The sequence below is a fragment of the Caloenas nicobarica genome, chromosome 1 (assembly GCF_036013445.1).
Source record: "Caloenas nicobarica isolate bCalNic1 chromosome 1, bCalNic1.hap1, whole genome shotgun sequence".
Taxonomy (NCBI): Eukaryota; Metazoa; Chordata; class Aves; order Columbiformes; family Columbidae; genus Caloenas; species Caloenas nicobarica.
The window spans coordinates 199127534-199143212 of record NC_088245.1 but is presented as its reverse complement, the minus strand read 5'-3'; the positions used below and the strand labels follow the sequence as shown (position 1 = coordinate 199143212).

General features: G+C 41.3%; 1 protein-coding gene across 3 annotated transcripts in view; it reads left to right on the top strand.

The window, feature by feature from the left end:
* GRIA4 (glutamate ionotropic receptor AMPA type subunit 4) overlaps nt 1-15679 on the top strand; it is a 233798-nt gene that overhangs the window by 159957 nt on the left and 58162 nt on the right. For 2 of the 3 annotated variants that reach the window (XM_065626774.1, XM_065626775.1), the window contains exon 9: nt 7775-7885. In XM_065626774.1, the coding sequence (XP_065482846.1) occupies nt 7775-7885 (111 nt within the window). Of the gene's footprint in view, nt 1-7774; nt 7886-9208; nt 9242-15679 lie in introns of those variants that run through there. The other variant, XM_065626776.1, reaches the window with a different exon arrangement.

The following is a 15679-nucleotide window of genomic DNA, read 5'->3' as shown; positions in this document are numbered from 1 at the left end:
AAAGAGCAGAAAATGTACCCAGGCCTCAAGGATTGTATTTCCTGTGGCCTGTTTTGTTTGTGAGGTCATCAGAACAAGGAAAAGAGAGAAGCTGATGATGAATAGGAGAATCATGGCTGCTCGAGTAGGGCCAGAGCAATCAGAATTGAATTAAATAGTCCTGTGCTGTCAGGCCAGAGGCGACAAGCCCAGTAAATAGTACCCCAGGTGAACCGTGTGTCCCTGAAGACAGTTACATACCACAGTGAGGAGGAGGCAGAGTGTAAAACTACAGACCCAGAGCAGAATTACACACTGGGATGAACAAATTTCCAGTATATCACAGCATAGAGCTGTAGACCAAAGCAAAGCATGTGCCTGTGTATGAGACATATTGGTGCAGTTACCTTTTGAAAGTATGACAGATGGCTGAAGAACAAATTGGGAAAGGTGAGTCTGTCTTCCTCTTCTCTTGGGAAGTGTGGTGTCCCCAGCCAGGCAACGTATCTGACCACGCTGCCCCTCCTGCACTGTCAGCAGCCAGGAGGGTGCATGGGGGGCTCGGGCGCATCGAAGGCAAGTGGTGAAATATGACCTTTCCATCCTTGGTTCCAGTTATACAGGAGGGAATGCAGGGTGGAAAAGGTTAATTAGATCACAACTTCAGTAACTCATTAGGGAATTTGCTCAGTGGCAAACTGTCAGAAGTGGCCTGTTGTTCCTGTTTCAACACTTATCACCTGTTTTGGGAGAGCTGGCTGGCTGCCACCACTGCAGGGATGTCCCCACCCTCTCTTCTTGCCTGCAATTTAAGGGGAGGGTGGCTGCAAATAGAGGAGCTTATGTCTGTGCTGTTCTAGAGTCCCCAAGTGCTTTTCTTACCTTTTCAGGCATGCCTCTCTGCAATTCTTAAGCCATTACCTGTCTTTGATATAACAAGCTGTAACAGCTTTGACAGATCTGGCTACTCACAAGAATTTATTTCTCATGTATTACATAGTATTTTATATGTGATCATTGGACTAATTCTGTGCTCCAGCCTGACAAATCCTATATAATACATGAGAAATGGCTATACTTAATTGAACTAAGAGGCCTTCATTTTCAATGTCTTCTTCTTGTGTCCTACATAACATGACTTATGAGTCACCCAGTGATATCTTTTCAGGACTAGCCTTTCCAGTCAGAGTCATGCATGCCTCTAATCTTTAGAAAAGAGATTTTTGTTGCCCACAGCTTTAAGGATGTAAACAGAGCATTACAAAATGGTACAGCTAGTCAGAGGCAGACTTCCATATAGTTTAGTAAAATGGGAAACAGTAGCCAATGGTCGTATTAGTTTCATTTATACAGCATTTTTTACTTGGTTCTTGTCTGCAGAACAATAACAAAACCTGCTGGTGAGGGGAGAGGGTATGAGGAGAAGGACTGTGGAAATGTAGTGGGGTGGCTCCCACGGCTGGAGTGTTGCAGTGGAGGGATACAGGCTCTTTAGGAAGGACACGCGGGAGAGATGAGAGGGGGAGTTGCCATTTATGTGAGAGCAACTGGAGTGCATGGAGCTCTGCCTGGGGATGGATGAGGAGCCAGCTGAGAGATTATGGGTTAGAATTCAAAAAAGGGCAGGTCAAGGTGACATTATAGTGGGTGTCTGCTCTATGCCACCTGACCAGAGAAAACAAATGGATCAGGCCCTCTACAGACAGATAGGAGCAGCCTCATGTTCACTGGCCCTGGTTTTCAAGGGGGACTTCAACCACCCCAACATCTGCTGGTGGGACAACACAGAAGGACATAAACAATCCAGGAGGTTACTAGAGTCCATTGACAACAACTTATTCCTCCAATGAATAGAGGAGCCAATAAGGGAAGATGCTCTGCTAGACCTCCTACTCACCAACAAGGAGGGATTTGTTGGGGATGTGAAAGTCAAAGGCAGCCTTGGCTGCAGTGAGCACGAGATAGTGGAGTTCAGGAGTCTAGGGACAGGAGGAGGGTGAAAAGCAAGCTCCAGCTTGAGAAGAGCAGAGATCTGCCTGGAAGGTAAGGGAGGGAAAAGAAGCCTAAGAGAGCTGCTTAATATTCAAGGATTACCTCCTCCGAGCTCAGGAGGGTTCCATGGCACCGAATAAGCCAGGCAAAAATGTCAGGAAGCCTGCATGGATAAATGAAAGAGCTCCTAGCCAACCTCAAACACAAAAAGTAAGCCTGCAGAGGGTGCAATCCAGGGTGGGTAACCTGGGAGGAATACAAAAACATTGCCTGAGCATCTAGAGATGAAGTTGAGCTAGTTAGGGTCCAAATGGAATTGAATCTGACCGGGGACATCAAAGACAAAAAGAAGGGCTTCTGTAAGTACACAGGTGGCTAGGGAAAATGTGAGCCCTTTACTCAATGAGACAGGAGACCTGAGTACACAGAACATGAAAAAGGCTGAGGTAGTGATTGCCACCTTTGCCTCACCTAACAACACCAGCCTTCAGGAATCCCAGGTCCCAGAGACAAGGGTGAGAGTCTGGAGTAAGGAAGATGTACCCTTGGTGGAAGAGGATTGGGTCAGGGAATACTTAAGCAAGCTGGAAATACATAAATCTGTGGATCCTTATGGGATATAGCCACAAGTGCTGAAGTTGCTGGTAGATGTAATTGTGAGGACACACTCAATAATCTTTGGTTGATCATGGCAACTGGGAGAAGTGCCCAAAAACTGAAGGAATATAAATGTCACTTCTCTCTTCAAGAAGGGCAAGGAGAATCCAGGGAACTACACCTTGATCCCTGGGAAGATTGTGGAGCAGCTGTTCTTGGAAACCAGTTCCAGGCACATTAAGGACAAGAAAATCATCATGAGTAGTCAGCATGGCTGACTTCACCAACTTGATGAACTTATACAATGAAGTGACTGGCCTGGTTGATGAAGGGAAAGCAGTGGATATTGTCTACTCAGACTTCACTATGGCCTTTGACACTGTTTCCTGTAAAATCCTCCTAGAGAAGCAATTGGTGTATGGGCTGGATAAGCCCATACAATGGGGTGTACTGAAACCTGGCTGAAGGGCCGGGCCCAGGGGATGGTGGTCAGTGGTCTGAAGTCTAACTGGAGGTTAGTAGCCAGTGGTGTACCCCAGGGTTCAAAATTTGGTCCAGTCCCATTTAAAATCTTAATTAATGATCCTGATCTGGGGCAGAATGTAACACCAACAAGTTTGCTAATGACACCAAAATGGGGGGAGTGGCTGATATGCCAGGGGGTCATGCTGCCCTGTAGAGGGACCTCGACAGCCTGGAGAAATGAGCTGACAAGAACCTCATGAAGTTCAACAAGGAAAAGTGAGAGCAAAATCTTGTACCTGGGAAGTAACAGCCTCAGAAACCAATATATGCTGGGGGCCACCCAGCTGGAAAACAGCTTGGAAGAAAAGGTACCGGAGTCCTGGTGGACACCAAGTTGAACATGAGCCAGCAATGGGCCCTTGCAGCAAAGGCAGCTAATGGTATCCTGGGCTGCATTAGACAAAGCACTGGCAGCAATTCAAGGGAGGCAATCCTTCCCATTTACTCAGCACTGGTGAGGCCACACCTAGAGAACTGTGTCTAGTTCTGTGCTTCTCAGTACAAGAGAGACATGGACATACTGGAGAGAGTCCAGCAAAGGGCCACAAATACAATTAAGGGACTGGAATGCCTCTTCTGTGAGAGGCTGGGAAAGCTGGGACTGTTCAGCCTGGAGAAGCAAAGGCTTGTGAGAATCTTATCAATGTGTACAAATACCTGAAGGGAGGGTGCAAAGAAGATGGAGCTGGGGTCTTTTCAGTGGTGCCCAGGGACAGGACCAGAGGCAATCGGCACAAACTGACACACAGGAGGTTCCCTCTGAACATCAGGGAACACTTTTTTACTGTGTGGGTGACCAAGTGCTGGAACAGGTTGCCCAGGAAGGTTGGGGAGTCACCATCCTTGGGAAATATTCAAAAGCCATTCAGACATGGTCCTGTGAAACTGACTCTAGGTTGAGCTGTGGGGTTGGACCAAATGACCTTCAGTGGTCCCCTCCCACCTCAAGCATTCTGTGGTTCTGTCATTCACTATTCATCATTCATCATTTTAAAATAAGGAGGGGAAAAAATAAACAAAGAATCCACATCTGCAGATACAGATACATTCACATGCACAAGACAGTCTAAGATTTGGCTCCTAAATTCCAACTTGGGCAACTAGCACGGAAAATTATTGTCAAAACTTTTGAGGATTCCGTTGCCCTTAGTGACTTGTGGACTTCAGCAGGAGCACTTCAGTGGTTGCTACAAGGTGCACAGGCCTTCAGAAATGACACTACGCATTCAGGTGCCAAACTGTTGTGACAGATTTATTTTGGGGCAGATACTTTTGCAATATTGTTTCCTAAAAGAAAAATTCAGCCTCTGTATTAGTGGATACAACTGCTATAAGGTCCAGTTGCAATCAAAATAGAATTGAAAATGCTTTAGTATCTGGATATTCAATCCTATCCTTTGAGGAGTTTTGGGTTTTTTTTCTTTCTTGGGGATTTGAGGTATTTATTGGAAAGCATGTTGTTATTTAGTGCTCTCACAGTGACTATGAATTTATATACTTATACAAGTGTCATGATATATCTTATATTTATTCAGTAATCCAGTTCCAGAGTTACTTTAGCGCTGTTTTGAGATGCACACATGCAACCTCACACCCATGCATGTAAGCTAAAATTGTTTTTAAAAATAACTGCCATACCTCAAAAAATCTCCTTTATCTCTGTCTGCATTTTCATATGGTACTTAATTCTGTAACACAGTACATCATTCATTTTCTGCTTTCCTTCTGAACTTTCCAGGAGTGAGGAACTGCACAATGAAAAACAATCATTCACCATTATAATGAGCTTCCCAAACTGCCAGGTTTTGGTGTACATATTCTGCTTTTATCAGGTCACAGTCTGTAACAAGAACTTGACATTTTCAGTTATCAGTTGTATCTATGGCTCTGTGGTTGTCTGGATGAAAAACAATATTTGTTAGCAGTGCATCCTACTAGGAAGAAAACCTCCCTTTCCACTATATCAGCAATGCTGAAGCTTCCTGTTAGCTTCAGACACCTCAGTCAAGGTTCCTGTGCTGTAATAGCAATTGCAAAGAGAAAAGGAACATTTCAGCTAAGTACAGCAGAAGTTGTGCATGGGAAGAGCTTGTGCTTGTTTGATTCACTAATAGAAAAAAAAATATTCATTCATATTCAATCACACTCACTCATACTGAATTACTTCATGTATCTGTAATTCTCTGTGGTGTGTCTGCACACTGTTCTGGGGACTGCTAAAATGACTCGCCTCTCCATACATTTTTATCAAAAAGGAAATGAATGAAATAGTAAATGTAAAACTCAAGAGGAAGATTGGCTGTTTTAAGAATATAAAGGATTTTTAATGCATCTGAGAGCAGGAACCAAAAGCACTCCGCTGCAGTTCTAGACCCTCCTATCACATCACTGCATTGATCTGAACATGATGTTTCTCCACATCATGGAGGCAGAATCCTTTGTGATGGTGAATTGTAGTCTGGGTTCTACATTAATGTTAGAAATAATATTGGCTGTGTAACTGATCTGATCATTTAGCCAGTCCCCATTATACTGAAGGCTTTTCATCCAAGGTACAGACTGTCCTTCAGCACTGACAATTACACTGGAGCTCTCTCTGGAGCCCACTTTCCACTAAAATTCCCTTTCCTCTTCTGGTAAGATGGACAAGGCGTTCCTCTCTCCCAGCTCTTGGCCTCATGCACTCCTGATTTGTCAAGGAAGGAGGGATGGGGGAGTTGCTGCTGACTGGTCCCCAGATGCTTCTGAAAAGTGACCTGTGACAGCTTGAATTGTGTCTCTTTGATAGGAACCTTTTAAAGTCGTTGCTGCCGTCTGCACCTTTCCTGGGAAAAAAAAGATCAGTCGCTTAATCGATTAGGTTCTCAGCAACCTGGAGAGCCCCTTTAGGTGGGATTAGAGCACTCCTCTGCTGGCATGTTTGTGTGCGTGTTGTCTGTTTGACACGGAGCTGGGTGCTGTCAGCGCTGGGTCAGAGGAACAGGCACCGAGCCATTCCCCAGCAGTGATGTCAGAGGCTTGATCTAGTTGCAGAAAACAATGGCAAGAATGGGAACAGGGAGGGTGTTTGCTAGTGAGCCACAGGTTAGATGTGAGAGCAGCTGCAGCTAAGGGTCCTGCACCTGGCATGCTGAAATGATTGGTGGGAAGGTAGAATTAGACATCTCCAAATAAGAGTTGGACAAGGGACCGCTGTCACGAACTACTTGCCATTTCACAGGCATCCACCTTGTGCTGTGAACATATGCACACAGCACTCTCAGGAAGACCTGACATCTCCCAGGCCAACATTAAATGATTGGGCAGAGCTCTAAATCCGAAATATTAATGCCACTTGCTCATACAGCTACTAAACATGGTGTCACCACACAGAGTGAGGAGACGAGTATGTTATAAGATCCTGACTGGCCAGGATTTACAAAAACAGTGAAGTATTTTAGGTCTCTTATCTTCTTTTGGCCATCCAAAGGCATAGTACATAGCCTGTGGGGATTCGTGGGGGCTATGTGAGGATTTTTAAGTGTTCATTGAGCAACTCCCAAAAACATCAATACAAGCTTAAAAGGGAATCTCCTCTTCTCAGGCTGCCCTCATGCCATCTGGTCTTGCAGCATGCACTGCATCCCTGGGCCCTCACAGGAAAGGGTGTTGGCTCACATCTTGTGCCCAGCAGCATCACCACCAAGGTGCAGGGCACAGCTGCAGGCTGTGCTGAACGCCAGAGGTGTGCCCTGCAAAGAGCCATGTCTGTGTGTAGGCAAGGCTTCTGTCTGCAGGCATATCACTATTAAATGTTCTTTTTCTCCATGGGAATACAAGAGCAAGTAATTCAAACCTGGCTCTAAAATAGTTCTGCTAAGAATGAACGAAGCAGCTGTTTCACCCTGAGGCTGCTCTGGGAGGGGTTGAGGCAGCCTAAATGCAGCCAGGGAAAGGAAAACCTAATTTATTCTACCTCCCTGTAGGCACTTAGCAGAAATACTTTTAGAGTGAACTCACTCTTACCATGCTTCAGAATCAGTGGGGAAAGCAAGCACTTTTCTAGAAGGGGTGCTTATCCTGCATGAGCTGAGTCACTGCCTGGTGGTGCCTGTCTGTCCAGTGAGTTTAAAGACTGGATTAATAACAGGGCTTCTAATGTAGGTACCAAAGGTCAGTGCCAGCAGTTAAGTGGAAGGAGCCTGGTGGAAGTGCCTGGGTTGGGGTCTCCTGGGAGGCCCATGATGGAGCAGGGAATTGAGATCAGCCATTGAATTGCAAAGCTGTCATCCAGATGTCTTTCACTTCTCTGTCTAAGACCAAAAGATCTGCAGGATTAGTGAATGAAAAATTACTTGTGGAAAGCACAAAATTCTTATATCATGTTTATGCCCCAAGAGGACTTCAAACTATTGAAAATGGGGTTTATGTTGTACCTCTGGTTGAAATAAGTAGCTGAGGTCATTCAGGAACAGCTGAGAGGCAGCGAACCCAGGTCTGACACTGTGCAGCAGTGGTGCAAGATGCTATACCCAAAAAGTGTTGGATACCTACCACTATGTACCTGTCTATGAACATGACAGCACTTTCTTTGGTACAAAATTATCTTCAGATCACTCTGTTGTTCTTATAATCATTTATATTTGTAAATATACAGAATGTTGACTTTTCTACTGCAAATTGTACACATTTTGTTTTGCAGGTTGGTTATTGGAATGACATGGATAAATTAGTTTTGATTCAGCATGAACCAACACTTGGAAATGACACTTCAGCCATTGAGAATAGAACAGTGGTTGTCACTACAATTTTGGTAAGGTGTTTCTTTTTTTAATGCTTGTACTGGTGTGTGACACAATCTCATTTCTATTTATAGTATAATTTAGTCTGCTAGTTCCTAGGTTAGTGGGAGGGTATATATCTTAATATATCTTAATTATCTTGACTGTCATGTCTGTACAGAGTATTTTTGGTATGCATTTAACATAGTGATTCACATGTAGTCAGGTTTTTAAAATTGAGTTGCAGTAATTTTTTTCCTTTTTTCAGTCTTTTCCAATTTTTACTAGAGTAAGTCTCAGAAATGTAAGTGAATTCTTTCAACCTCCAATAGATAAATGTTGACTCACAAGAAACTGTAAGAAAAACCCAAAACCTCTAAATGACGGAATTGAACAGAGGGTATAAATGAGATGTCTGTAATGCCAGTGTCCATTTTTGTCGATACATTATAAATTACAAAATGACATTAGCAAGAGCTAAAATTCTAAGTTGTGTAGTTTAGTCAGCCAATCAGGACTAGGTTATCTATTTTTAATTGTGAATGAAAATATGAATTTAGTAGATGCATTTGAACATATTTCTTAATATGTTTGTTCAACATTTCAATAAAATTTTCATTTTAATAAAATCTAAATAGATTGAGGGTTGGATTTTCCAGTGTTCTTGGTGTTTTTAAAGAGTGGTTGCAAAGAAAAATGCAGTTGCTTCATTCATTTACATTTTTAATACATATTTTTTCAAAAGCTTTGTTTCTTACAAAACTGTATTTTAAACAAAATATTTAACAATTTTCCCTCTGAAGTCAGACATGCCCTTTTAAGCTGATGTTTGTCAAAGCCAACTGGCAAAGGGTGACCTTTACCTGACCGCTTTTAAGACTTTACATCTCACTTCACTGCCCTTTTCACCTGCTTCATTTAGACAAGACATTTTAACCCTTTAGAATAAACTGTGTCTCAAATGGGAAGGAATCTTCTGTATGTGTTGTTAAACAATAATTTTTCTAACTTAATACAAGGTTGAAAATAATCCAAAGGAAAGTGTCAAGACATGTTCTTACTCAAAAATGCAGTTAGTTACCAGATTTTCAGCAGTGTGTATCAGCATTTATACATTAAGTATGTCTTAACAAATCTCCTGTTGAAAATTATCATTCCAGGATGCAAACCCACCAAACTACTATACAGAAATTCAGACTATAACTCCTAACCAAACTGTGTACTTTTTATTTGATTTTATTTTATTTTTGCATGGGACATTTAAAATATTTGTATCTTTTTCCTAAAAAAAAAAAAAAAACAGACTTGGTGATGGAAAAAAAAAATATACTTCAGTACAGTCCTCCTCTTTTCAGCCTCTGATGAAGAATCCTATTTTAAGAAATTGATCAAGGAAGAAAAGAGTCCCAGGATGCTGCGAACATTCCTAACTAAGGCTCAAGTATTAACCACCAGTCTAGTAGCATTGAGCTAATTTTTCCGTATGGATTACTGTTCCTCTGACTGGATGACCAGGCACTGAACCTCCAAGAAAAGTTCTGTGACTAATCTGAAATATCTAGAAAAGATGACGTTAACCTTCAACTTTGCCAAGCTGAGAAGAGAATGATGTGAATAACAAGCTTTCAGTCGAAATTTTCCTCTCATACCAATCCTGATATCTTTGACTGAAGCTACCATACATGAATACTGTAATTTCCATAAATAGCTCCAAGCTTAGGAGAAGCAAGTAAAAAATAATAATGAAAAGTAATATAAAAGGTTCATGTTTGCCAGAAAGGGAAAAAAGGGAAACAAGAAAGCTTTTAAAATGTGTTATCTTGCCTGTCCTGTTTGCATTGCAGCATTTTGATGTGCATAATAAAGGTTATCGTCGAAATAACTTTTCCAGTCCCTGTATTGAAAGGACTGGTGGGATCATTTTCAAAACCAAAAAGCTGAATTAATATTCCAAAGCATGCCCTGTGTTTTTTGCAGCATGTCATTTTGGGAAAAATGCAATTATTTGAAAGCAGCACTGCTTCTTGACCAAAAGTGTCCCCTCTCAGTGTTTCAAAATCATAGTGCAAGAGAAATATATCAGAATTTGGTTTGAATAAGAATATATGGTGAATTCTGCCTTATCATGCCAATCTCCCATTGACTCCACTGGGAGCTGCACACATGATGCTGAAGGCAGATTAGAACCATGATTCTTAATACTGGCCTGCTGGGGCGATGTATTAGCATCCACAAGCATATGATCACACACAAAGAAAGGATATATTTAACTAGAATAACTTTCAGAATCCTGTTATTTTGCTTTTCTCTGTATTATAGTCATTGCAAATGCCAGACACTTTTTCACCACTTCCTTGCCCTCTTCACGTTGAAGGAAAGTTGAACCATTGTAGATGACACATACAATTTTGGTTGCATGCATATTTTCCAACATTAAAATGAAAAGCTTCTGCAACCAGTGCTGTCAGGCGTCAAAGACAGGTGTCATGGCAGCATAAGAGAATTTCGCAAGTTTTCAGCATGGCTCACTTTAATTTTTGCCTGAAGCCAAGTAGCACAAGTTGATTTGCCCGCTCTTTCTTCACTTTTTGTGTGTCTGTGCTTACTTTGCTGTAACGTGGCTGTATGGCTATTGCATAGAAAGTGCATTGTAACAAATCAGTGCTGCACTCAAAGAACTTAGTACAGTGTTTTCTACTTGGCAAAATGTTATGTTCACTTGTAACATAGTGAGAACATGTAGAATTTATTTTACAGTTTTGTTTTTGTGCATAGGCTCTCAGCCTATCTTCAGTTAGTCATGTGGTGAAGGAGCAGCCCAGAGAGCGGTGGTAGCAGGAGCAGCTGATTAGCTTTACTCTGCCAGCTGCTGTGCAGCCCTCCTTTTTATAGTCCTGGGAGGGACCTGTGTCCTGCACCTCATGTGATGCACAGCCTCCTGCACATCTGGCCCTCTGGAAAGGACAGATCTGCTACCTGTGTGCAGAAGGATTCCCTCCAGGGAGGGCTTGGGATCTCCAAGTGCACAGTAGGCTCACTGGATGACTGGAGAAGGTATGCCATGTGCAGCTCTCCTCTAACACTAAGTTAAAATGAATGACTTATCCAGATAGGAAGAATGATCATCTCCAATTTAGCAAGTTTAGAAATACAGTGACAAGTTGTTGAGGTAGAATATAGGGGAGTAGGCTGGGAAGACTACTCCACACTCTCTAATCCATTTCATGGTACAGCCAACTCTGTACCTACTTTGAGATTGCAAAACTTAAAATTCACAAAAATCATTTGGAACCAAAGCTCAACATACATGAGCTGTGTCTGTATCGTAGCTTCCAGCTCAATATTTTAATGAGATAGTCTTAGTGTTGGCAGGTTAAGCTTCAAGGGCAGGATCCAGTTAAAGATGGAGTTGCCTAAATGCAGATGACTTTACAAAGGGTATTGATTCAGTTGTCCACTTATAAGCAATCAGTGACATTTAAGATGCTCTAGGATATACCGCCTACCCCGTATTACTTAAACTGGCAGGGTGAGACTTGCGTGTCTCACACCATATATGACTACACTACCTGGATGTCTCAGTCAGTTTGTGTTGTTTCAGGCATACGGGATAAGTTGTGCCTCAAGTGTGTAAGTTTTCACTAAAATCCAAAAATATTTAGAAGGTGATTCAATGGCCCATAAGTGGATGCCTAACACTGAGAATATTGGACCTCTCAGTAAAGGGTTAGCACAAGGAACCTGCAGAGCAGCACTTGGAGGTCAAGCAGGTTACCTTAGGGCATTTCAAGTGACAGATAACTTTCATTAGGTGACGGAGAACCACCCACATTGTTTTGACTGATATACTCTTCCTGGAGTCTTACCTCAAAAATTCTAACTATAAGCTTCTTTCTCATAATAGAAAAATATTTTTCATTAAAAATTCTATTAAATTATTTAGGATACTGAAGAAAAAAAAATGAAGTTTGTTGCATGACAGTAATAAAGACTTCAAACCGAATCCTGGACACTTTATTCAGAAAAAAACACCAAAAACCAAAAAACCTTCCATTGACGTCTAGAGAAGTTTCTTTCAGAATAAAGTGTGATAATGTGTGCCACTCTTGTTCTAAAAATGAGACATTTCCTTGCACAGATATTTGTCACTTTTACAAATTATTTTTTAAATGTTTAAAGATTTTGAAATGAACTTTAGAATAGGAAAGCCAAACATAGATCTTTTTGGTATTTGGATTAGTTACTTTATGCAGCTTCCCTTATAGTATGAATCATCAGTTGTGAGCATTTTACTGTACACATGAATTTGTGCCAATATGGTGGAATGATTTGTTTACATCTATAAAGGTAATTGTTGCAGACATCAACTTGTATTTACAAATGTTAAATATTGTTTTAAAATTGTGAATTATATAAGTAAAGCTTGCATCATTTCAAATATCTGTTCCGTGCTAGTCATTGATCATTTCAATGTGGATATTTCCTTGATTTACTACCCCATGGAATACCATTAGCAGCTGAAATCTTGCAAATATTGTGGTGTTAAACCTCATTCAGCAGCAAGTCAAACCTGTATTTTACATCAGCAGGTTAAGAGTTTATAGTTCTAAAATGTAGTAAATACAAAGACGGTGGGGAGAAGTAATATTTTTTATTAGACAAGATTCTATAACCAGAGATAGTGAAAAAGTATGCCTACTGTTGTCAGCTATTTCAGCTCATCTAATAGAAGATATTACGTCTCCACAGATGTCTTGTACCTCTTATATCTTTAGACTAGCATGGTTACACTAACATTACTACAATTTAGAAAATACTATTGTAATAGATTGTACAGAAAACAAAACAAAAAAACCACCGTATTTTTCAGTGCCACAGATAGAGAAGAGCATCAAGATATGACTGAATATATGCTATTCATCAATTCAGATATTTCATGACTTTGCAGTGTGACCTTGCAAGTTCATCTGTGTAAGCTGCTTGTTAGCAAACCGGTAGAACTTGCCTTTCAATGCCCTGGTGTTATTATAGTAACACCTGAATACCTCATTATTTTGAAACATCCCCAGAGTCTGAAATGGATAGAATTTAGAGCTAGTGCTACTATTTGATTTTTTTTTGTAAACAGTCTTTTTGATCAAGTCACACTCACATCCCCCTATCAAATTCTGCCTTGAAAATACATCTCTCATTTTTTGGCAGGTAAAGTAAGCACAACAATTAAAGAAGCTGTTATTTATTCTGTGTAATATAGGTAGGAGGGAAAGGACAACGTAGTAAGCAAAAGGTAGTAGGCATTCCCATTATTCGTAATTGTATTGTTTCACACTGACAGATCTCACTCAATTGCTGCTTCTTTTAAAGCAGTCACGACAAGAGGTACTACCTTACTCTATAAGAGAATTGCATTGTAAGAGGTGTTCCTGGCTATATTTTGCTCTAAATGAGTAAGATCAGAGTGTGTAGAAAGAGACGTGGACGGGGGGAGATCCAATGCGATTCCTCCAAGTCACCCAAGAGATCCCTGCCAGAACCCAGGTCTTCTGAGGTCTCACTTGGTGACGCCTCCACTGGATGGGATTGCTGCTGCTTGCACCTACCAAGGATGATATTGGACCCCACTGTTTCCCTTCTCAGTGTTCCCTTGCAGAACACATGGGGAAGAGGGCTGAAGTTTATTTAGCCTTTAACAGGAAAAATAAGGCATCTGACACTTTACTTTGCTGTACAGAGATAGTTGAAATGGGTTTTTTTTTGTAGCAGCCCTGTCAGTGATGAGGTGCAGGCAGAAGCACAGTGTCTGAGATTTGGGAGGATGTGCAGGCTGACCTGGCCTCCTCTGTGCCTGTCTGCTTTGTGTCGCTCTCCAGAATTATTATTTCCTGGTGTGACTTTATTGTATGCCTTTGGCTTGAGTATTTTAAGAAAGGCTGAATCAGAAGAGCTAGCAGTCACTAACTCTGGTCTTTGAAAAACAAAATTGCTTTTGAGGTGCACAAAGCAAATGTAACTGAAACTCGTAAGGAGAGTCCACATATGCAGGATACTGGACAAGACTTGGTTGTATTTCTACCTAACAGTTGGCTGAATCACAGTCAGGAGACATAGTATTTTTCACCCTTGTTTATTTTTAACCATTTTTGTGCAATAACATATGTAGAAAGACTCAGATTTTGGCTTTTCCTCTCATGGGAACAAAAAGCCTACATGAGTGAGGAATATTTGCTCCATCTGCCCAAAATACTTCCCAAAATCAAGATCTCCTGCAAAGATCTACTGCTCTGCTCCCTCCCTCCCCCTGGAAGACAGGTGTTTGAAATTGAGCTGATATAACTGTGGATAGGAATACAAGAAATGGTGCAGGCTGCTGGTAATGCTCAGCAGTTTTCCTTTGAAGATACAACCTCTGTAGAGGCAAAGGCATTGCACTGCATCGCTGCAGTGATTACAGTGTGTAGCTAATGCTGCAGCTTAGTGGCCTTCTCAGTGCCCAGGCCACATGCATCAGGATGATAACAGCCTGGTTTGTGATTGCCCCAGTTTCAGAAGCCCTTGATGATCCTTAGCCATGCAGTGGTCATAACTTTGTGCTCAAGTAACGCAGCAATTGTTGTTGTTACCCTCAAATTTCTCTGGGTGTTTATACTTATATACAAGTCAAGGAACTAGGTAGTCAGAGACGACTGGAAGTGATCATTGTGGACACTTTTCTGTGCCGTGTGGTTCCTTAGCTGCAGTAATGGCCACAATGCGTCAGTGGCCTCCAACACTGCTGAGGGACTGTGGACCAGAGGCACGTCCATAGCAGAGAGTAACATAAGCAGGAGATGATATGGAGAGAGGTGTTCTGTGGATACGCCTAAGAGTGAAACAATCCTGTGATACTTAGGCACCTGACTCTGTCTTCAAGGAAACACTAGCACACCCCCATTCCTAAACTGTGTTGAATTTAATTTGCGGCCTTTCTCTCACACTGAAGTAAGCAAACTAAACAACTTTCTCTGCCCACATTACACAAAGCTCCGTTCTGCCATCCTTCTACAGAGGTGGGTCCTGGGCAGAGTTACTGCAGAGAGTAAACTTACATAAGGAAAGGGAATAGTTCCTCGTATGTATAATCCCTTTGCTATTTCTCTGCCTTATCACCTCATAATTGTAAATTAAAGATACTGTTCAGGCTTGCCCATCAAGTTCTTCTCTTGGGTGGATCCACACCCTGCTAATAGGAGCTATATATTGGTATCCAAAAGGAAAAATTTACCTGCCACACTGAAAGATTTTGGAATTGGTTTATTCAGTCCCCCAAATGCTCATGTAATGCCACGTATCCCCCATTGTTAAACACCTAACAGAGGTTACAAAATTGCTGTTGCTTACAGCTGATGTTGATGTAGTTTCAATTCTCAGACTATATGTTTACCTTTGTTTTTGTTTTTCTACTAATTATGTATGTAGGAAGGTTGGTGTCAGAAAACCAACATTTGCCAGGGCCAGCATGGAGAAAACTTAAGCTGCTATTTTGTGATGTAAATTCAAACAAAGGGTGACATTAGTGACAAGTATTTTTTCTGGAACTGGCTATGAATATGAATTATGTGAAGTATTTTAAAATAGACCATAAAGTGTAGTTTTACATAATGATTGCTAAAGTCTGAATCCACACAGAACAAAAAAGAAAAGTGTAACCTTGTTTTCCCAATAAGACCTTGATTTCTCAGTCATGTAATGTTCATTATTGTGATAGTATAGTTCATACAGGGAATGTAAGATCCACTTTTCGAGACAGGTTTTACTTGTTTTCAATGGCACCATGCAAAAATATTTTT